Raw genomic sequence first — 19,426 nt, 5'->3', positions numbered from 1 at the left:
TTCTCTTACTCTTTTTCTTTCTCTTTTTTGAAATTTATTTGTCACCTTGTGTCTCACGCCCTTCTCCTTCTCCTTCTCCTTCTCCTTCTCCTTCTCCTTCTCCTTCTCCTTCTCCTTCTCCTTCTCCTTCTCCTTCTCCTTCTCCTTCTCCTTCTCCTTCTCCTTCTCCTTCTCCTTCTCCTTCTCCTTCTCCTTCTCCTTCTCCTTCTCCTTCTCCTTCTCCTTCTCCTTCTCCTTCTCCTTCTCCTCCTCCTCCTTCTCCTTCTCCTTCTCCTTCTCCTTCTCCTTCTCCTTCTCCTTCTCCTTCTCCTCCTCCTCCTCCTCCTTCTCCTTCTCCTTCTCCTCCTCCTTCTCCTTCTCCTTGCCCTTCCCGTTCTCCTTCTCCTTCTCCTCCTTCTCCTTCTCCTCCTCCTCCTTGGTGTCCTAAGTCCACCAGTGCCCACAGCTATCCTTTGTATCCGTCCACTTGCACAGTGAGTTCATTTTCCTTTCCACTTTAACTACCAGTGTAACAACCCCGCCTCTGTATAACCTTGGTCTTCCTCTTCCACATTCCATTTCCCTTGGCTATCCCAGCATCACCAATTCCCCTCACACTCTTGGAACTCCCTCATCCCAAGGGGTATTCATGACTCCAGAAAAGGAGGAAATCAGACAGGAGTTGGATGCAGGAAAACTTTATTGTAGCAAGAAGGGCAGGAGAGGCAGGGAGAGAGAGGCTGGGCAGGCCGGAGGCAGGCCGGGTGTCATGGGCTGCAGGAGGCCAGGGCAGCTTGTGCAGAGCTCAAGCCGTCCATGCAGGGCCGAGGCAGCAGCAGGGCCTTGGGGGCTGTTGCTGGTGGCTCTAGCAGGGCCCGCAGGTGTCCCAGAGCTTTTTGCTGTAGCGGGGCAGGGCGCAAGGGCTGCAGGCAGGAGCAGCGTAGGCTCTGCCAAAGGTGCAGAGGCCCCCCGAGGCCTGGGTGGCGCCGGCGCCGTAGAGGCCGCCCAGCCCCAGGGAGCCGCCAAAGGCCGGTGCTCCGGAGGAGCCCACCACGGCCTGCTGGGGGAAGGAGCTGAGGATGGGGCCGGGGAAGGTGACCACCACAGGCGGGGGCTGGATGAAGGCAGAGGAGTCGGGGCACTGGCGGGCGCACAGCTCATTGCAGCTCTCAGCGATGGGCTGGGGCACAGCCACGCTGGTCCTGGGCGGGCACAGCTCCGTGCTGCTCCTTGGTGGGCACAGATCGTAGCAGGACATCTTGGAGTGGGATGCGAGGGTGCTCTGCAAGAGAGGGCAGCCATGGCAGGAGAGCAGCCCCGGGCAGCGCCACAGGGGCCGGGGATGGAGCAGGGAGCCGCCAGCAGAAGCGCTGGCACACTTACCCTTGTTCCTGGAGAGGAGAAGGTGGCCAGGGCACTGCTTGGTGCAGTCTGGCCCAGGCAGGGCTTTTATAGCAGCCCCGGCATTGCTCAGCTCCAGCCTGGCCAATCTGCACAGGGGACACTCCCTGATGCTGCTGCTGCTGCTGCTGCTGCTGCTGACACCAGGGCTGTGCGGCCCCTGCCCCTCCCTGAGTCAGCATCCCCCAGGTGCCAGCCCAGCACATCCCGCTGCCCCAGCCATCTTGTCCTTCCTGCCACGTCAGATCCTTGATAGCTGGGATGGCACCCAGCAATGGGCTGCAGAAAGACCTGTAATGGTCCAAATGGGTGGGGCAGGGCTGGAATCAGCCTGGGCCAGATGGACATCTCTGATCCTCACACTATGAAGATCAGGTAATGTTTTTGTTCCCAGCCTCGTGGAAGCCCTTGGACACTGCAGGTCGGCAGATGTGGTCTGGTTCACTTGGACTGCCTTGTCATGCACAAATGCCTTCCACAGTGAAGGCTCCTGCTACCCCTACCCTAGATGCTCTAGCCCTTTACAGATGTTCCTGGAGCCGATTCCTCGGTTCCATCCTGGCTCTGAAGTGTCAGAGGTGTCAGGAAGGACAAGATGGCTGGGGCAGCGGGATGTGCTGGGCTGGCACCTGGGGGATGCTGACTCAGGGAGGGGCAGGGGCCGCACAGCCCTGGTGTCAGCAGCAGCAGCAGCAGCAGCAGCAGCATCAGGGAGTGTCCCCTGTGCAGATTGGCCAGGCTGGAGCTGAGCAATGCCGGGGCTGCTATAAAAGCCCTGCCTGGGCCAGACTGGAGCAAGCAGTGCCCTGGCCACCTTCTCCTCTCCAGGAACAAGGGTAAGTGTGCCAGCGCTTCTGCTGGCGGCTCCCTGCTCCATCCCCGGCCCCTGTGGCGCTGCCCTGGGCTGCTCTCCTGCCATGGCTGCCCTCTCTTGCAGAGCACCCTCGCATCCCACTGCAAGATGTCCTGCTACGATCTGTGCCCACCAAGGAGCAGCACGGAGCTGTGCCCACCCAGGACCAGCGTGGCTGTGCCCCAGCCCATCGCTGAGAGCTGCAACGAGCTGTGCGCCCGCCAGTGCCCCGACTCCTCTGCCTTCATCCAGCCCCCGCCCGTGGTGGTCACCTTCCCCGGCCCCATCCTCAGCTCCTTCCCCCAGCAGGCCGTGGTGGGCTCCTCCGGAGCACCGGCCTTTGGCGGCTCCCTGGGGCTGGGCGGCCTCTACGGCGCCGGCGCCACCCAGGCCTCGGGGGGCCTCTGCACCTTTGGCAGAGCCTACGCTGCTCCCGCCTGCAGCCCTTGCGCCCTGCCCCGCTACAGCAAGAAGCTCTGGGACACCTGCGGGCCCTGCTAGAGCCACCAGCAACAGCCCCCAAGGCCCTGACGCCGCCTCGGCCCAGCATGGACACCTTGAGCTCTGCACAAGCTGCCCTGGCCTCCTGCAGCCCGTGACACCCGGCCTGCCTCTGGCCTGCCCAGCCTCTCTCTCCCTGCCTCTCCTGCCCTTCTTGCTACAATAAAGTTTTCCTGCATCCAATCCCTGTCTCTTTGCCTCCTTTGCTGGAATCATAAAGACCCCGGGGACTGGGGAAATTTGGGAGTGGGAGGGAATCGGTCTTCCTGGGTAAACTGCAATTGGAAGTGAACAGCAACAGTACAATAGAATTGTGAATGTAACACTGGAGGTGAAAGTGGATAAGAAAATGAAATCAAAGGGGAAGTGGATGGATATGAACGAGAGGTGTGAGAATGTGTCCGAGATGAGGGAGAAGGAGAACGGGAAGGACAAGGACAACGAGAAGGACAAGGGTATGGACAAGGACAAGAATAGGAATAAGGAGCTTCAAGGAGCCTGCCTAAAGATGGACAAAGGCCATGACATCAGAAGCCTTTACAGTTCTGCTGCCATGCTGGCAATGAGTAGGACTGTCCCCAGAGCAAAGGCTGTAAGAGCTCCAGCACCTCTCTATCAACCTTGCCTTCAGCTAAATACCAAGAACTGAAATCAGAGAGAAACTTTGCTATTACTAAGACAAATACGTTCGATTTCCCTGCCATCAGCTCCTTCTTCCTCTTTCTCATTCTCTTACTCTTTTTCTTTCTCTTTTTTGAAATTTATTTGTCACCTTGTGTCTCACGCCCTTCTCCTTCTCCTTCTCCTTCTCCTTCTCCTTCTCCTTCTCCTTCTCCTTCTCCTTCTCCTTCTCCTTCTCCTTCTCCTTCTCCTTCTCCTTCTCCTTCTCCTTCTCCTTCTCCTTCTCCTTCTCCTTCTCCTTCTCCTTCTCCTCCTCCTCCTCCTCCTTCTCCTTCTCCTTCTCCTTCTCCTTCTCCTTCTCCTTCTCCTTCTCCTTCTCCTTCTCCTCCTCCTCCTCCTCCTTCTCCTTCTCCTTCTCCTCCTCCTTCTCCTTCTCCTTGCCCTTCCCGTTCTCCTTCTCCTTCTCCTCCTTCTCCTTCTCCTCCTCCTCCTTGGTGTCCTAAGTCCACCAGTGCCCACAGCTATCCTTTGTATCCGTCCACTTGCACAGTGAGTTCATTTTCCTTTCCACTTTAACTACCAGTGTAACAACCCCGCCTCTGTATAACCTTGGTCTTCCTCTTCCACATTCCATTTCCCTTGGCTATCCCAGCATCACCAATTCCCCTCACACTCTTGGAACTCCCTCGTCCCAAGGGGTATTCATGACTCCAGAAAAGGAGGAAATCAGACAGGAGTTGGATGCAGGAAAACTTTATTGTAGCAAGAAGGGCAGGAGAGGCAGGGAGAGAGAGGCTGGGCAGGCCGGAGGCAGGCCGGGTGTCATGGGCTGCAGGAGGCCAGGGCAGCTTGTGCAGAGCTCAAGCCGTCCATGCAGGGCCGAGGCGGCAGCAGGGCCTTGGGGGCTGTTGCTGGTGGCTCTAGCAGGGCCCGCAGGTGTCCCAGAGCTTCTTGCTGTAGCGGGGCAGGGCGCAAGGGCTGCAGGCAGGAGCAGTGTAGGCTCTGCCAAAGGTGCAGAGGCCCCCCGAGGCCTGGGTGGCGCCGGCGCCGTAGAGGCCGCCCAGCCCCAGGGAGCCGCCAAAGGCCGGTGCTCCGGAGGAGCCCACCACGGCCTGCTGGGGGAAGGAGCTGAGGATGGGGCCGGGGAAGGTGACCACCACAGGCGGGGGCTGGATGAAGGCAGAGGAGTCGGGGCACTGGCGGGCGCACAGCTCATTGCAGCTCTCAGCGATGGGCTGGGGCACAGCCACGCTGGTCCTGGGCGGGCACAGCTCCGTGCTGCTCCTTGGTGGGCACAGATCGTAGCAGGACATCTTGGAGTGGGATGCGAGGGTGCTCTGCAAGAGAGGGCAGCCATGGCAGGAGAGCAGCCCCGGGCAGCGCCACAGGGGCCGGGGATGGAGCAGGGAGCCGCCAGCAGAAGCGCTGGCACACTTACCCTTGTTCCTGGAGAGGAGAAGGTGGCCAGGGCACTGCTTGCTCCAGTCTGGCCCAGGCAGGGCTTTTATAGCAGCCCCGGCATTGCTCAGCTCCAGCCTGGCCAATCTGCACAGGGGACACTCCCTGATGCTGCTGCTGCTGCTGCTGCTGCTGCTGACACCAGGGCTGTGCGGCCCCTGCCCCTCCCTGAGTCAGCATCCCCCAGGTGCCAGCCCAGCACATCCCGCTGCCCCAGCCATCTTGTCCTTCCTGCCACGTCAGATCCTTGATAGCTGGGATGGCACCCAGCAATGGGCTGCAGAAAGACCTGTAATGGTCCAAATGGGTGGGGCAGGGCTGGAATCAGCCTGGGCCAGATGGACATCTCTGATCCTCACACTATGAAGATCAGGTAATGTTTTTGTTCCCAGCCTCGTGGAAGCCCTTGGACACTGCAGGTTGGCAGATGTGGTCTGGTTCACTTGGACTGCCTTGTCATGCACAAATGCCTTCCACAGTGAAGGCTCCTGCTACCCCTACCCTAGATGCTCTAGCCCTTTACAGATGTTCCTGGAGCCGATTCCTCGGTTCCATCCTGGCTCTGAAGTGTCAGAGGTGTCAGGAAGGACAAGATGGCTGGGGCAGCGGGATGTGCTGGGCTGGCACCTGGGGGATGCTGACTCAGGGAGGGGCAGGGGCCGCACAGCCCTGGTGTCAGCAGCAGCAGCAGCAGCAGCAGCAGCATCAGGGAGTGTCCCCTGTGCAGATTGGCCAGGCTGGAGCTGAGCAATGCCGGGGCTGCTATAAAAGCCCTGCCTGGGCCAGACTGGAGCAAGCAGTGCCCTGGCCACCTTCTCCTCTCCAGGAACAAGGGTAAGTGTGCCAGCGCTTCTGCTGGCGGCTCCCTGCTCCATCCCCGGCCCCTGTGGCGCTGCCCTGGGCTGCTCTCCTGCCATGGCTGCCCTCTCTTGCAGAGCACCCTCGCATCCCACTCCAAGATGTCCTGCTACGACCTGTGCCCACCCAGGAGCAGCACGGAGCTGTGCCCACCCAGGACCAGCGTGGCTGTGCCCCAGCCCATCGCTGAGAGCTGCAACGAGCTGTGCGCCCGCCAGTGCCCCGACTCCTCTGCCTTCATCCAGCCCCCGCCCGTGGTGGTCACCTTCCCCGGCCCCATCCTCAGCTCCTTCCCCCAGCAGGCCGTGGTGGGCTCCTCCGGAGCACCGGCCTTTGGCGGCTCCCTGGGGCTGGGCGGCCTCTACGGCGCCGGCGCCACCCAGGCCTCGGGGGGCCTCTGCACCTTTGGCAGAGCCTACGCTGCTCCCGCCTGCAGCCCTTGCGCCCTGCCCCGCTACAGCAAGAAGCTCTGGGACACCTGCGGGCCCTGCTAGAGCCACCAGCAACAGCCCCCAAGGCCCTGACGCCGCCTCGGCCCAGCATGGACACCTTGAGCTCTGCACAAGCTGCCCTGGCCTCCTGCAGCCCGTGACACCCGGCCTGCCTCTGGCCTGCCCACCCTCCCTCTCCCTGCCTCTCCTGCCCTCCTTGCGACAATAAAGTTTTCCTGCATCCAATCCCTGTTTCTTTGCCTTTTTTTCTGGAGTCATGATGACTCTTGGGAATGGGGAATTCTGGGAGTGGGAGGGGAAATGGTGATCCTGGGCAAACTGAAAATGGAAGGGGAGAGCAACTGTAAAAGAGAAGAGGGAATTTTTTATTGGCAGTTAAAGTTGTAAAGGAAATGGCATCAAAGTAGAAGTGGATGGATATGAAGGAGACTAGTGGGAATGTGTCACATAAGTTTAAGGAGCAGGAGAAGGAGAAGGACAAGGACAAGGACAAGGACATGGACAAGGACAAGGACAAGAACACAGACAAGGACAAGGAGCTCTGAGCACTCTGCCTCAAAACATACAAATACACTCCTGCAGGCCATGACACCAGGGGCCTTTCCAGACCTGCTGCCATGCTGGCAAAGAGTAGGACTGTTCCCAGAGCTGGGAGTCATCCAGGGGAAGAGGCTGTCAGAGCTTCAGCGCATCTGCATCAATTTTGGCTTTGCTAAACGAGCATGGCCTGAAATCAGAAAGAAACTTGCCCATCCCTACGCTCTATACATGAAATTTCCCCATCATCAGTTTCTTCTTTCTTTCTCATTCTTTCTCTTTTTATTTCTTTCTCTTTCTTACTCTCTCTGTTTCTCTGTTTCTCTAGTTCTTGCTCTTGTTCCTTTTTTATATTTCTTTGTCACCTTCTGTCTCATTTTCTCCTTCTCCTTCTCCTTTGCGTCCTCCCTCTAGCCCAAACCCTTCCAACGGTACTTTATCTTCTGATTCACTTTCCCATTTGATTTCATTTTTTTCTCTAGGTCACAATCCTCTGTCCTCTTAAAATTTGTCTTCTCCATCCCAATTCCCTTCCATTTTCCACAGCCCCAATTATTCCCCAACACCATTTCCCCTCCCATTCTCAGAATTCCCTCTTCCCCAGGGATATCCATGACTCCAGCAAAGGAGGCAGAGAGACAGAGATTGGATGCAGGAAAACTTTATTGTACCAAGGAGGGCAGGAGAGGCAGGGAGAGGGAGGGTGGGCAGGCCGGAGGCAGGCCGGGTGTCACAGGCTGCAGGAGGCCAGGGCAGCTTGTGCAGAGCTCAGTTGTCCATGCTGGGCCGAGGTGGCATAAGGGCCTTGGGGGCTGTTGCTGGTGGCTCTAGCAGGGCCCGCAGGTGTCCCAGAGCTTCTTGCTGTAGCGGGGCAGGGCGCAAGGGCTGCAGGCGGGAGCAGCGTAGGCTCTGCCAAAGGTGCAGAGGCCCCCCGAGGCCTGGGTGGCGCCGGCGCCGTAGAGGCCGCCCAGCCCCAGGGAGCCGCCAAAGGCCGGTGCTCCGGAGGAGCCCACCACGGCCTGCTGGGGGAAGGAGCTGAGGATGGGGCCGGGGAAGGTGACCACCACGGGCGGGGGCTGGATGAAGGCAGAGGAGTCGGGGCACTGGCGGGCGCACAGCTCGTTGCAGCTCTCAGCGATGGGCTGGGGCACAGCCACGCTGGTCCTGGGTGGGCACAGCTCCGTGCTGCTCCTTGGTGGGCACAGGTCGTAGCAGGACATCTTGGAGTGGGATGCGAGGGTGCTCTGCAAGAGAGGGCAGCCATGGCAGGAGAGCAGCCCAGGGCAGCGCCCAAGGGGCCGGGGATGGAGCAAGGAGCCGCCAGCAGAAGCGCTGGCACACTTACCCTTGTTCCTGGAGAGGAGAAGGTGGCCAGGGCACTGCTTGGTGCAGTCTGGCCCAGGCAGGGCTTTTATAGCAGCCCCGGCATTGCTCAGCTCCAGCCTGGCCAATCTGCACAGGGGACACTCCCTGCTGCTGCTGCTGCTGACACCAGGGCTGTGCGGCCCCTGCCCCTCCCTGAGTCAGCATCCCCCAGGTGCCAGCCCAGCACATCCCGCTGCCCCAGCCATCTTGTCCTTCCTGCCACGTCAGATCCTTGATGGGTGGGATGGCACAAAGCAATGGGCTCCAGGAACACCTCAAAGGGCCTGGAGAATCTTGGGCAGGAGTTTCAGGAGTCTTCCCCATGGAGGGCATCGGTGCATCACAGCAAAGCCCAGCCGAACCAGACCCCATCTGCGTGGAGTCAGTGCCCAGGGACTTCCAGGACACTGGGAACAAAGACTGCTCCTGTCAGGCTTGATCTTCATAGGCCAAAGAGCAGAGATGTCCATCTGGCCCAGGCTGATTCCAGCCCTGCCGCACCCCTTTGGACCATTACAGGTCTTCCTGGAGCCCATTGCTGGGTGCCATCCCAGCTATCAAGGATCTGATGTGGCAGGAAGGACAGGATGGCCGGGGCAGCGGGATGTGCTGGGCTACGACCTGGGGGATGCTGACTCAGGGAGCGGCAGGGGCCGCACAGCCCTGGTGTCAGCAGCAGCAGCAGCAGCAGCAGCAGCATCAGGGAGTGTCCCCTGTGCAGATTGGCCAGGCTGGAGCTGAGCAACGCCGGGGCTGCTATAAAAGCCCTGCCTGGGCCAGACTGGAGCAAGCAGTGCCCTGGCCACCTTCTCCTGCTCGGGAACAAGGGTAAGTGTGCCAGCGCTTCTGCTGGCGGCTCCCTGCTCCAGCCCCTGTGGCCCCTTGGGTGCTGCCCTGGGCTGCTCTCCTGCCATGGCTGCCCTCTCTTGCAGAGCACCCTCGCATCCCACTGCAAGATGTCCTGCTACGACCTGTGCCCACCCAGGAGCAGCCCAGAGCTGTGCCCACCCAGGACCAGCGTGGCTGTGCCCCAGCCCATCGCTGAGAGCTGCAACGAGCTGTGCGCCCGCCAGTGCCCCGACTCCTCTGCCTTCATCCAGCCCCCGCCCGTGGTGGTCACCTTCCCCGGCCCCATCCTCAGCTCCTTCCCCCAGCAGGCCGTGGTGGGCTCCTCCGGAGCACCGGCCTTTGGCGGCTCCCTGGGGCTGGGCGGCCTCTACGGCGCCGGCGCCACCCAGGCCTCGGGGGGCCTCTGCACCTTTGGCAGAGCCTACGCTGCTCCCGCCTGCAGCCCTTGCGCCCTGCCCCGCTACAGCAAGAAGCTCTGGGACACCTGCGGGCCCTGCTAGAGCCACCAGCAACAGCCCCCAAGGCCCTTATGCCACCTCGGCCCAGCATGGACAACTGAGCTCTGCACAAGCTGCCCTGGCCTCCTGCAGCCTGTGACACCCGGCCTGCCTCCGGCCTGCCCAGCCTCCCTCTCCCTCTCCTGCCCTTCTTGCTACAATAAAGTTTTCCTGCATCCAACTCCTTTCTCTTTGCCTCCTTTGCTGGAGTCATGGATATCCCTGGTGAAGGGGGAATTCTGAGAGTGGGAGGGGAAATGGTGTTGAGGAATAATCGGGGCTGTGGAAAATGGAAGGGGAGGGGGATGGAAAAGACAAATTGGAAGAGGACAGAGGATTGTGACCTAGAGAAAAAAATGAAATCAAATGGGAAAGCGAATCAGAAGACAAAGTACCGTTGGAAGGGTTTGGCCTAGAGGGAGGTCAAAAAAGAGGAGAAAATGAGACCGAAGGTGACAAAGAAATATAAAAAAAGAACAAGAGCAAGAAGTAGAGAAAGAGAGAAAGAAAGAGAAAGAAAGAGAAAGAAATAAAAAGAAAGAGAAAGAAAGACGAAACTGATGATGGGGAAATTTCATGTATAGAGTGTAGGGACGGGAAAGTTTCTTTCTGATTTCAGGCATTGGTCATTTAGCAAAGCCAAGATTGATCCAGAGGCGCTGGAGCTCTGACAGCCTCTTCCCCTGGATGACTCCCAGCTCTGGGAACAGTCCTACTCTTTGCCAGCATGGCAGCAGGTCTGTAAAGGCCCCTGGTATCATGGCCTGCAAGAGCGTATTTGTATGTTTTGAGGCAGAGTATTCAGAGCTCCTTGTCCTTGTCCTTGTCCTTGTCTTTGTCCTTCTCCTTCTTCTTCTCCTTCTTCTTAAGCTTATGTGACACATTCCCACTAGTCTCCTTCATATCCATCCACTTCTACTTTGAAGCCATTTCCTTTTCAACTTTAACTGCCTATAAAACATTCCCTCTTCTACTTTACGGTTGCTGTCCCCTTCCGTTTTCAGTTGGCCCATGAACACCATTTCCCCTCCCACTCCCAGAATTCCCCATTCCCATGAGTCATCATGAGTCCCAAAAAAGAGGGAAAGAAACAGAGATTGGATGCAGGAAAACTTTATTGTACCAAGGAGGGCAGGAGAGGCAGGGAGAGGGAGGGTGGGCAGGCCGGAGGCAGGCCGGGTGTCACGGGCTGCAGGAGGCCAGGGCAGCTTGTGCAGAGCTCAAGGTTTCCATGCTGGCCCGAGGCGGCGTCAGGGCCTTGGGGGCTGTTGCTGGTGGCTCTAGCAGGGCCCGCAGGTGTCCCAGAGCTTCTTGCTGTAGCGGGGCAGGGCGCAAGGGCTGCAGGCGGGAGCAGCGTAAGCTCTGCCAAAGGTGCAGAGGCCCCCCGAGGCCTGGGTGGCGCCGGCGCCGTAGAGGCCGCCCAGCCCCAGGGAGCCGCCAAAGGCCGGTGCTCCGGAGGAGCCCACCACGGCCTGCTGGGGGAAGGAGCTGAGGATGGGGCCGGGGAAGGTGACCACCACGGGCGGGGGCTGGATGAAGGCAGAGGAGTCGGGGCACTGGCGGGCGCACAGCTCGTTGCAGCTCTCAGCGATGGGCTGGGGCACAGCCACGCTGGTCCTGGGTGGGCACAGGTCATAGCAGGACATCTTGCAGTGGGATGCGAGGGTGCTCTGCAAGAGAGGGCAGCCATGGCAGGAGAGCAGCCCAGGGCAGCACCCAAGGGGCCACAGGGGCTGGAGCAGGGAGCCGCCAGCAGAAGCGCTGGCACACTTACCCTTGTTCCCGAGCAGGAGAAGGTGGCCAGGGCACTGCTTGTTCCAATCTGGCCCTGGCAGGGCTTTTATAGCAGCCCCGGCATTGCTCAGCTCCAGCCTGGCCAATCTGCACAGGGGACACTCCCTGATGCTGCTGCTGCTGCTGCTGACACCAGGGCTGTGCGGCCCCTGCCCCTCCCTGAGTCAGCATCCCCCAGGTGCCAGCCCAGCACATCCCGCTGCCCCAACCATCTTGTCCTTCCTGCCACATCAGATCCTTGATAGCAGGGATGGCACCCAGCAATGCGTTAGAGGAACACCTGTCAGAGGCTGGAGCATGAGGCACAGGAGTGGCAGGAACCTTCAGCATGGAGGGCATCTGTGCATCACAGCACAGCCCAGCCGAACCAGACCCCATCTGCGTGGAGTCAGTGCCCAGGGGCTTCCAGGAGACTGGGAACAAAGACTGCTCCTGTCTTGATCTTCATAGGCCAAAGAGCAGAGATGTCCATCTGGCCCAGGCTGATTCAAGCCCTGCCCCACCCCTTTGGACCATTAAAGTTCTTCCCGGAGCCCATTGCTGGGTGCCATCCCAGCTATCAAGGATCTGACGTGGCAGGAAGGACAAGATGGCTGGGGCAGCGGGATGTGCTGGGCTGGCACCTGGGGGATGCTGACTCAGGGAGGGGCAGGGGCCGCACAGCCCTGGTGTCAGCAGCAGCAGCAGCAGCAGCAGCAGCATCAGGGAGTGTCCCCTGTGCAGATTGGCCAGGCTGGAGCTGAGCAATGCCGGGGCTGCTATAAAAGCCCTGCCTGGGCCAGACTGGAGCAAGCAGTGCCCTGGCCACCTTCTCCTCTCCAGGAACAAGGGTAAGTGTGCCAGCGCTTCTGCTGGCGGCTCCCTGCTCCAGCCCCAGCCCCTTGGGTGCTGCCCTGGGCTGCTCTCCTGCCATGGCTGCCCTCTCTTGCAGAGCACCCTCGCATCCCACTGCAAGATGTCCTGCTACGACCTGTGCCCACCAAGGAGCAGCACGGAGCTGTGCCCACCCAGGACCAGCGTGGCTGTGCCCCAGCCCATCGCTGAGAGCTGCAACGAGCTGTGCGCCCGCCAGTGCCCCGACTCCTCTGCCTTCATCCAGCCCCCGCCCGTGGTGGTCACCTTCCCCGGCCCCATCCTCAGCTCCTTCCCCCAGCAGGCCGTGGTGGGCTCCTCCGGAGCACCGGCCTTTGGCGGCTCCCTGGGGCTGGGCGGCCTCTACGGCGCCGGCGCCACCCAGGCCTCGGGGGGCCTCTGCACCTTTGGCAGAGCCTACGCTGCTCCCGCCTGCAGCCCTTGCGCCCTGCCCCGCTACAGCAAGAAGCTCTGGGACACCTGCGGGCCCTGCTAGAGCCACCAGCAACAGCCCCCAAGGCCCTGACGCCGCCTCGGCCCAGCATGGACACCTTGAGCTCTGCACAAGCTGCCCTGGCCTCCTGCAGCCCGTGACACCCGGCCTGCCTCCGGCCTGCCCACCCTCCCTCTCCCTGCCTCTCCTGCCCTTCTTGCTACAATAAAGTTTTCCTGCATCCAATCTCTGTCTCTTTGCCTCCTTTTGCCAATTCATGAAGACTCCTTGGAATGGAACTTTTTTCAAGTGCGGGAGGGGAATTGGTGATGCTGGGATGGCCACAGGGAATGGAAAATCTAAGAGGAATGGTTAAGTTATACAGAAAATGTGAATGGTCATCAGAGGTTGAAGTGGAGATGAAATTGAAATCAGAGTGGAAGTGGAAGCATATGAAGGAGAACTTTGGGAAACAGAGATGTTAGAAGAGAGAGAACTAGGAGAAGGAGAATGAGACACAGGATGAGAAATAGAGGGAGAAGGAGAAGAAGGAGAAGGAGGAGGAGAAGGTGAAGGAGAAGGTGAAGGACAAGGACAAGGAAAAGCACAAGCACAAGCACAAGCACAAGGAACTCTGAGCATTCTGCCTGAAGAGAGACAGATCCCCCAACTTGCTGGCCATGAGACCAGGAGCTCTTACCCATGTGCAGTTGTGTTGGCCAAGAGTGGGGTTGCAAATGGAGCTTGGAGTCATTCCCGGGTAAAGGCTACCAGAGCTCCAGCCCGTCTGAGCCACCATGGCTCTGCTAAAGGATCTGGGCCTGAAGTCAAAGAGAGACTTCCCCATTACTCTTCCCTGTACATTAAATTTTCTTGTCTTCTAATCCTTCTCCTCCCCCTGCTACGTCTTAGTCTGTCATCTTAATATTTGTCCAAATCCTTCTTTCCCATCTTCTCTTTCTTCTTCTCCTTCTACTTCATCTTGTCTTTCTTTGAATTCTCTTTCCTCTTTTTATCCTCCTTCTCCTCTTTCTTCTTCTTCTTCTCTTCATCCTACTTCTCATTCCCTTTCTCCTTCTCAGCCTTTTTGTTCTTCTTGTCCTTCTTTCTTTGTTCTTTGTTCTTTCGCTTTCTTCTTCTTCTTCTTCTCCTCTTCATCCTACTTCTCCTTCCCCTTCCCCTTCTCCTTCTCCTCCTTCTCCTCCTTCACCTAAACAAACTAGATTAGCTATCTTTTGATTCGGACTCCATTTTGATTCCATTTCTTGCCCAAATTACTCTCCTCGGTCCCTGTCCTCCATCTCTTTCCCCTTCCCCTTCAAACTTCCATTGCCCCAACCATCCCCAACACCATTTCCCCTCCCACTCTTGGAATTCCCCCTTCCCCAGGGATATCCATGACTCCAGCAAAGGAGGCAAAGAGACAGAGATTGGATGCAGGAAAACTTTATTGTAGCAAGGAGGGCAGGAGAGGCAGGGAGAGGGAGGCTGGGCAGGCCGGAGGCAGGCCGGGTGTCACGGGCTGCAGGAGGCCAGGGCAGCTTGTGCAGAGCTCAAGGTGTCCATGCTGGGCCGAGGCGGCGTCAGGGCCTTGGGGGCTGTTGCTGGTGGCTCTAGCAGGGCCCGCAGGTGTCCCAGAGCTTCTTGCTGTAGCGGGGCAGGGCGCAAGGGCTGCAGGCGGGAGCAGCGTAGGCTCTGCCAAAGGTGCAGAGGCCCCCCGAGGCCTGGGTGGCGCCGGCGCCGTAGAGGCCGCCCAGCCCCAGGGAGCCGCCAAAGGCCGGTGCTCCGGAGGAGCCCACCACGGCCTGCTGGGGGAAGGAGCTGAGGATGGGGCCGGGGAAGGTGACCACCACGGGCGGGGGCTGGATGAAGGCAGAGGAGTCGGGGCACTGGCGGGCGCACAGCTCGTTGCAGCTCTCAGCGATGGGCTGGGGCACAGCCACGCTGGTCCTGGGCGGGCACAGGTCGTAGCAGGACATCTTGCAGTGGGATGCGAGGGTGCTCTGCAAGAGAGGGCAGCCATGGCAGGAGAGCAGCCCAGGGCAGCGTCCAAGGGGCCACAGGGGCCGGGGCTGGAGCAGGGAGCCGCCAGCAGAAGCGCTGGCACACTTACCCTTGTTCCTGGAGAGGAGAAGGTGGCCAGGGCACTGCTTGCTCCAGTCTGGCCCAGGCAGGGCTTTTATAGCAGCCCCAGCATTGCTCAGCTCCAGCCTGGCCAATCTGCACAGGGGACACTCCCTGATGCTGCTGCTGCTGCTGCTGACACCAGGGCTGTGCGGCCCCTGCCCCTCCCTGAGTCAGCATCCCCCAGGTGCCAGCCCAGCACATCCCGCTGCCCCAGCCATCTTGTCCTTCCTGCCACATCAGATCCTTGATAGCTGGGATGGCACCCAGCAATGGGCTCCAGGAAGACCTGTAATGGTCCAAAGGGGTGGGGCAGGGCTTGAATCAGCCTGGGCCAGATGGACATCTCTGCTCTTTGGCCTATGAAGATCAAGACAGGAGCAGTCTTTGTTCCCAGTCTCCTGGAAGCCCCTGGGCACTGACTCCACGCAGATGGGGTCTGGTTCGGCTGGGCTTTGCTGTGATGCACCGATGCCCTCCATGGTGAAGGTTCCTGCCACTCCTGTGCCTCATGCTCCAGCCTCTGACAGGTGTTCCTCTAACGCATTGCTGGGTGCCATCCCTGCTATCAAGGAACTGATGTGGCAGGAAGGACAAGATGGCCGGGGCAGCGGGATGTGCTGGTCTGGCACCTGGGGGATGCTGACTCAGGGAGGGGCAGGGGCCGCACAGCCCTGGTGTCAGCAGCAGCAGCAGCAGCAGCAGCAGCATCAGGGAGTGTCCCCTGTGCAGATTGGCCAGGCTGGAGCTGAGCAATGCCGGGGCTGCTATAAAAGCCCTGCCTGGGCCAGACTGGAGCAAGCAGTGCCCTGGCCACCTTCTCCTCTCCAGGAACAAGGGTAAGTGTGCCAGCGCTTCTGCTGGCGGCTCCCTGCTCCAGCCCCGGCCCCTGTGGTGCTGCCCTGGGCTGCTCTCCTGCCATGGCTGCCCTCTCTTGCAGAGCACCCTCGCATCCCACTGCAAGATGTCCTGCTACGACCTGTGCCCACCAAGGAGCAGCACGGAGCTGTGCCCACCCAGGACCAGCGTGGCTGTGCCCCAGCCCATCGCTGAGAGCTGCAACGAGCTGTGCGCCCGCCAGTGCCCCGACTCCTCTGCCTTCATCCAGCCCCCGCCTGTGGTGGTCACCTTCCCCGGCCCCATCCTCAGCTCCTTCCCCCAGCAGGCCGTGGTGGGCTCCTCCGGAGCACCGGCCTTTGGCGGCTCCCTGGGGCTGGGCGGCCTCTACGGCGCCGGCGCCACCCAGGCCTCGGGGGGCCTCTGCACCTTTGGCAGAGCCTACGCTGCTCCCGCCTGCAGCCCTTGCGCCCTGCCCCGCTACAGCAAGAAGCTCTGGGACACCTGCGGGCCCTGCTAGAGCCACCAGCAACAGCCCCCAAGGCCCTGCTGCCGCCTCGGCCCAGCATGGACACCTTGAGCTCTGCACAAGCTGCCCTGGCCTCCTGCAGCCCGTGACACCCGGCCTGCCTCCGGCCTGCCCACCCTCCCTCTCCCTGCCTCTCCTGCCCTTCTTGCTACAATAAAGTTTTCCTGCATCCAATCCCTGTTTCTTTGCCTGTTTTTCTGGACTCATGATGACTCTTGGGAATGGGGAATTCTGGGAGTGGGAGCGGAAATGGTGTTCATGGGCAAACGGAAAATGGAAGGGGACAGTAGTTGTAAAATAGAAGAGGGAATTTTTTATTGGCAGTTAAAGTTGAAAAGAAAATGGCATCAAAGTAGAAGTGGATGGATATGAAGGAGACTAGTGGGAATGTGTCACATAAGCTTAGGTAGAAGGAGAAGAAGAAAGAGAAGGACAAGGACAAGGACAAGGACAAGGACAAGGACAAGGACAAGGAGCTCTGAGCACTCTGCCTCAAAACATAAAAATACGCTCTTGCAGGCCATGACACCAGGGGCCTTTACAGACCTGCTGCCATGCTGGCAAAGAGTAGGACTGTTCCCAGAGCTGGGAGTCATCCAGGGGAAGAGGCTGTCGGAGCTCCAGCGCCTCTGTATCAATATTGGCTTTGCTAAATGACCAATGCCTGAAATCAGAAAGAAACTTTCCCGTCCCTACACTCTGTACATGAAATTTCCCCATCATCAGTTTCTTCTTTCTTTCTCTTTCTTTCTCTTTTTATTTCTTTCTCTTTCTTTCTCGTTCTCTCTCTGTTTCTCTGTTTCTCTAGTTCTTGCTCTTGTTCCTTTTTTATATTTCTTTGTCACTTTCTGTCTCATTTTCTCCTTCTCCTTCTCCTTCTCCTTCTTCTTCGCCTTTACGTCCTCCATCTAGGCCAAAGCCTTCCAACGGTACTTTATCTTCTGATTCGCATTCCCGTTTGATTTCATTTTCTTCTCTAGGTCACAATCCTCTGTCCTCTTCCAATTTGTCTTTTCCATCCCCTTCCCCTTCCATTTTCCTCAGCCCTGATTATTCCTCAACACCATTTCCCCTCCTACTCTCAGAATTCCCCCTTCGCCAGGGATATCCATGACTCCAGCAAAGGAGGCAGAGAGACAGAGATTGGATGCAGGAAAACTTTATTGTAGCAAGAAGGGCAGGAGAGGCAGGGAGAGGGAGGCTGGGCAGGCCGGAGGCAGGCCGGGTGTCAGGGGCTGCAGGAGGCCAGGGCAGCTTGTGCAGAGCTCAAGGTGTCCATGCTGGGCCGAGGCGGCAGCAGGGCCTTGGGGGCTGTTGCTGGTGGCTCTAGCAGGGCCCGCAGGTGTCCCAGAGCTTCTTGCTGTAGCGGGGCAGGGCGCAAGGGCTGCAGGCGGGAGCAGCGTAGGCTCTGCCAAAGGTGCAGAGGCCCCCCGAGGCCTGGGTGGCGCCGGCGCCGTAGAGGCCGCCCAGCCCCAGGGAGCCGCCAAAGGCCGGTGCTCCGGAGGAGCCCACCACGGCCTGCTGGGGGAAGGAGCTGAGGATGGGGCCGGGGAAGGTGACCACCACGGGCGGGGGCTGGATGAAGGCAGAGGAGTCGGGGCACTGGCGGGCGCACAGCTCGTTGCAGCTCTCAGCGATGGGCTGGGGCACAGCCACGCTGGTCCTGGGCGGGCACAGGTCGTAGCAGGACATCTTGCAGTGGGATGCGAGGGTGCTCTGCAAGAGAGGGCAGCCATGGCAGGAGAGCAGCCCAGGGCAGCACCACAGAGGCCACAGGGGCTGGAGCAGGGAGCCGCCAGCAGAAGCGCTGGCACACTTACCCTTGTTCCTGGAGAGGAGAAGGTGGCCAGGGCACTGCTTGCTCCAGTCTGGCCCAGGCAGGGCTTTTATAGCAGCCCTGGCATTGCTCAGCTCCAGCCTGGCCAATCTGCACAGGGGACACTCCCTGATGCTGCTGCTGCTGCTGACACCAGGGCTGTGCGGCCCCTGCCCCTCCCTGAGTCAGCATCCCCCAGGTGCCAGCCCAGCACATCCCGCTGCCCCGGCCATCTTGTCCTTCCTGCCACGTCAGATCCTTGATAGCTGGGATGGCACCCAGCAATGGGCTCCAGGAAGAACTTTGATGGTCCAAATGGGTGGGGCAGCGTTGGAATCAGCCTGGGCCAGATGGACATCTCTGCTCTTTGGCCTATGAAGATCAAGCCTGACAGGAGCAGTCTTTGTTCCTGGAAGTCCCTGGGCACTGACTCGACGCAGATGGGGACTGGTTCTACTGGGCTGTGCTGTGATGCACCGATGCCCTCCATGGTGAAGATTCCTGCCACTCCTGTGCCTCATGCTCCAACCCCTGTCAGGTATTCCTCTAATGTACTCCTGGGTGCCATCCCTGCTATCAAGGATCTGACGTGGCAGGAAGGACAAGATGGCTGGGGCAGCGGGATGTGCTGGGCTGGCACCTGGGGGATGCTGACTCAGGGAGGGGCAGGGGCCGCACAGCCCTGGTGTCAGCAGCAGCAGCAGCAGCAGCAGCAGCATCAGGGAGTGTCCCCTGTGCAGATTGGCCAGGCTGGAGCTGAGCAATGCCGGGGCTGCTATAAAAGCCCTGCCTGGGCCAGACTGGAGCAAGCAGTGCCCTGGCCACCTTCTCCTCTCCAGGAACAAGGGTAAGTGTGCCAGCGCTTCTGCTGGCGGCTCCCTGCTCCAGCCCCTGTGGCCCCTTGGGCGCTGCCCTGGGCTGCTCTCCTGCCATGGCTGCCCTCTCTTGCAGAGCACCCTCGCATCCCACTGCAAGATGTCCTGCTACGACCTGTGCCCACCAAGGAGCAGCACAGAGCTGTGCCCACCCAGGACCAGCGTGGCTGTGCCCCAGCCCATCGCTGAGAGCTGCAACGAGCTGTGCGCCCGCCAGTGCCCCGACTCCTCTGCCTTCATCCAGCCCCCGCCCGTGGTGGTCACCTTCCCCGGCCCCATCCTCAGCTCCTTCCCCCAGCAGGCCGTGGTGGGCTCCTCCGGAGCACCGGCCTTTGGCGGCTCCCTGGGGCTGGGCGGCCTCTACGGCGCCGGCGCCACCCAGGCCTCGGGGGGCCTCTGCACCTTTGGCAGAGCCTACGCTGCTCCCGCCTGCAGCCCTTGCGCCCTGCCCCGCTACAGCAAGAAGCTCTGGGACACCTGCGGGCCCTGCTAGAGCCACCAGCAACAGCCCCCAAGGCCCTGCTGCCGCCTCGGCCCAGCATGGACACCTTGAGCTCTGCACAAGCTGCCCTGGCCTCCTGCAGCCCGTGACACCCGGCCTGCCTCCGGCCTGCCCACCCTCCCTCTCCCTGCCTCTCCTGCCCTTCTTGCTACAATAAAGTTTTCCTGCATCCAATCTCTATCTCTTTGCCTCCTTTGCTGGAGTCATGGATATCCCTGGCGAAGGGGGAATTCTGAGAGTAGGAGGGGAAATGGTGTTGAGGAATAATCGGGGCTGTGGAAAATGGAAGGGGA

The 19,426-nt window shown here is 59.8% G+C and overlaps 5 protein-coding genes and 7 pseudogenes across 5 annotated transcripts; 6 read left to right on the top strand and 6 right to left on the bottom strand.

The window, feature by feature from the left end:
• Positions 1–844: 844 nt before the first annotated feature.
• On the bottom strand, positions 845–1,237 carry LOC139584984 (scale keratin-like). Its single transcript, XM_071417361.1, has one exon. The coding sequence runs from the start codon at positions 1,235–1,237 to the stop codon at positions 845–847; it is 393 nt and encodes a 130-aa protein (XP_071273462.1).
• A 1,060-nt stretch (positions 1,238–2,297) lies between these two features.
• On the top strand, positions 2,298–2,827 carry LOC139584983 (scale keratin-like; annotated as a pseudogene).
• Positions 2,828–4,275: 1,448 nt separating this feature from the next.
• LOC139584982 (scale keratin-like) lies at positions 4,276–4,668 on the bottom strand. The gene has a single exon (XM_071417360.1). It carries the CDS (start codon positions 4,666–4,668, stop codon positions 4,276–4,278), a length of 393 nt encoding a protein of 130 aa, XP_071273461.1.
• Positions 4,669–5,728: 1,060 nt separating this feature from the next.
• LOC139584981 (scale keratin-like) lies at positions 5,729–6,258 on the top strand (annotated as a pseudogene).
• A 1,229-nt stretch (positions 6,259–7,487) lies between these two features.
• Positions 7,488–7,924, bottom strand: LOC139584980 (scale keratin-like; annotated as a pseudogene).
• Positions 7,925–8,937: 1,013 nt separating this feature from the next.
• Positions 8,938–9,374, top strand: LOC139584979 (scale keratin-like; annotated as a pseudogene).
• A 1,277-nt stretch (positions 9,375–10,651) lies between these two features.
• Positions 10,652–11,017, bottom strand: LOC139585050 (scale keratin-like). Its single transcript, XM_071417450.1, has one exon. It carries the CDS (start codon positions 11,015–11,017, stop codon positions 10,652–10,654), a length of 366 nt encoding a protein of 121 aa, XP_071273551.1.
• Positions 11,018–12,076: 1,059 nt separating this feature from the next.
• LOC139584978 (scale keratin-like) lies at positions 12,077–12,606 on the top strand (annotated as a pseudogene).
• Positions 12,607–13,970: 1,364 nt separating this feature from the next.
• Positions 13,971–14,429, bottom strand: LOC139585048 (scale keratin-like). Its single transcript, XM_071417447.1, has one exon. It carries the CDS (start codon positions 14,427–14,429, stop codon positions 14,064–14,066), a length of 366 nt encoding a protein of 121 aa, XP_071273548.1. The 3' UTR covers positions 13,971–14,063.
• A 1,065-nt stretch (positions 14,430–15,494) lies between these two features.
• Positions 15,495–15,931, top strand: LOC139584977 (scale keratin-like; annotated as a pseudogene).
• Positions 15,932–17,266: 1,335 nt separating this feature from the next.
• Positions 17,267–17,632, bottom strand: LOC139585049 (scale keratin-like). The gene has a single exon (XM_071417448.1). It carries the CDS (start codon positions 17,630–17,632, stop codon positions 17,267–17,269), a length of 366 nt encoding a protein of 121 aa, XP_071273549.1.
• A 1,055-nt stretch (positions 17,633–18,687) lies between these two features.
• On the top strand, positions 18,688–19,124 carry LOC139584976 (scale keratin-like; annotated as a pseudogene).
• The last annotated feature ends 302 nt before the right edge of the window (positions 19,125–19,426 follow it).

Source organism: Agelaius tricolor, unplaced genomic scaffold, assembly GCF_023055355.1.
Source record: "Agelaius tricolor isolate 1412-34295 unplaced genomic scaffold, bAgeTri1.0.p SCAF_69, whole genome shotgun sequence".
Taxonomy (NCBI): Eukaryota; Metazoa; Chordata; class Aves; order Passeriformes; family Icteridae; genus Agelaius; species Agelaius tricolor.
Note: the sequence above shows the minus strand (reverse complement) of the source record. Positions and strands in the feature narration are given on the sequence as shown.

Bases quoted from the DNA above. Each gene is read 5' to 3' on its own strand.
- LOC139584984 (XM_071417361.1), bottom strand. From the start codon at position 1,237: ATGTCCTGCTACGATCTGTGCCCACCAAGGAGCAGCACGGAGCTGTGC.
- LOC139584982 (XM_071417360.1), bottom strand. From the start codon at position 4,668: ATGTCCTGCTACGATCTGTGCCCACCAAGGAGCAGCACGGAGCTGTGC.
- LOC139585050 (XM_071417450.1), bottom strand. From the start codon at position 11,017: ATGTCCTGCTATGACCTGTGCCCACCCAGGACCAGCGTGGCTGTGCCC.
- LOC139585048 (XM_071417447.1), bottom strand. From the start codon at position 14,429: ATGTCCTGCTACGACCTGTGCCCGCCCAGGACCAGCGTGGCTGTGCCC.
- LOC139585049 (XM_071417448.1), bottom strand. From the start codon at position 17,632: ATGTCCTGCTACGACCTGTGCCCGCCCAGGACCAGCGTGGCTGTGCCC.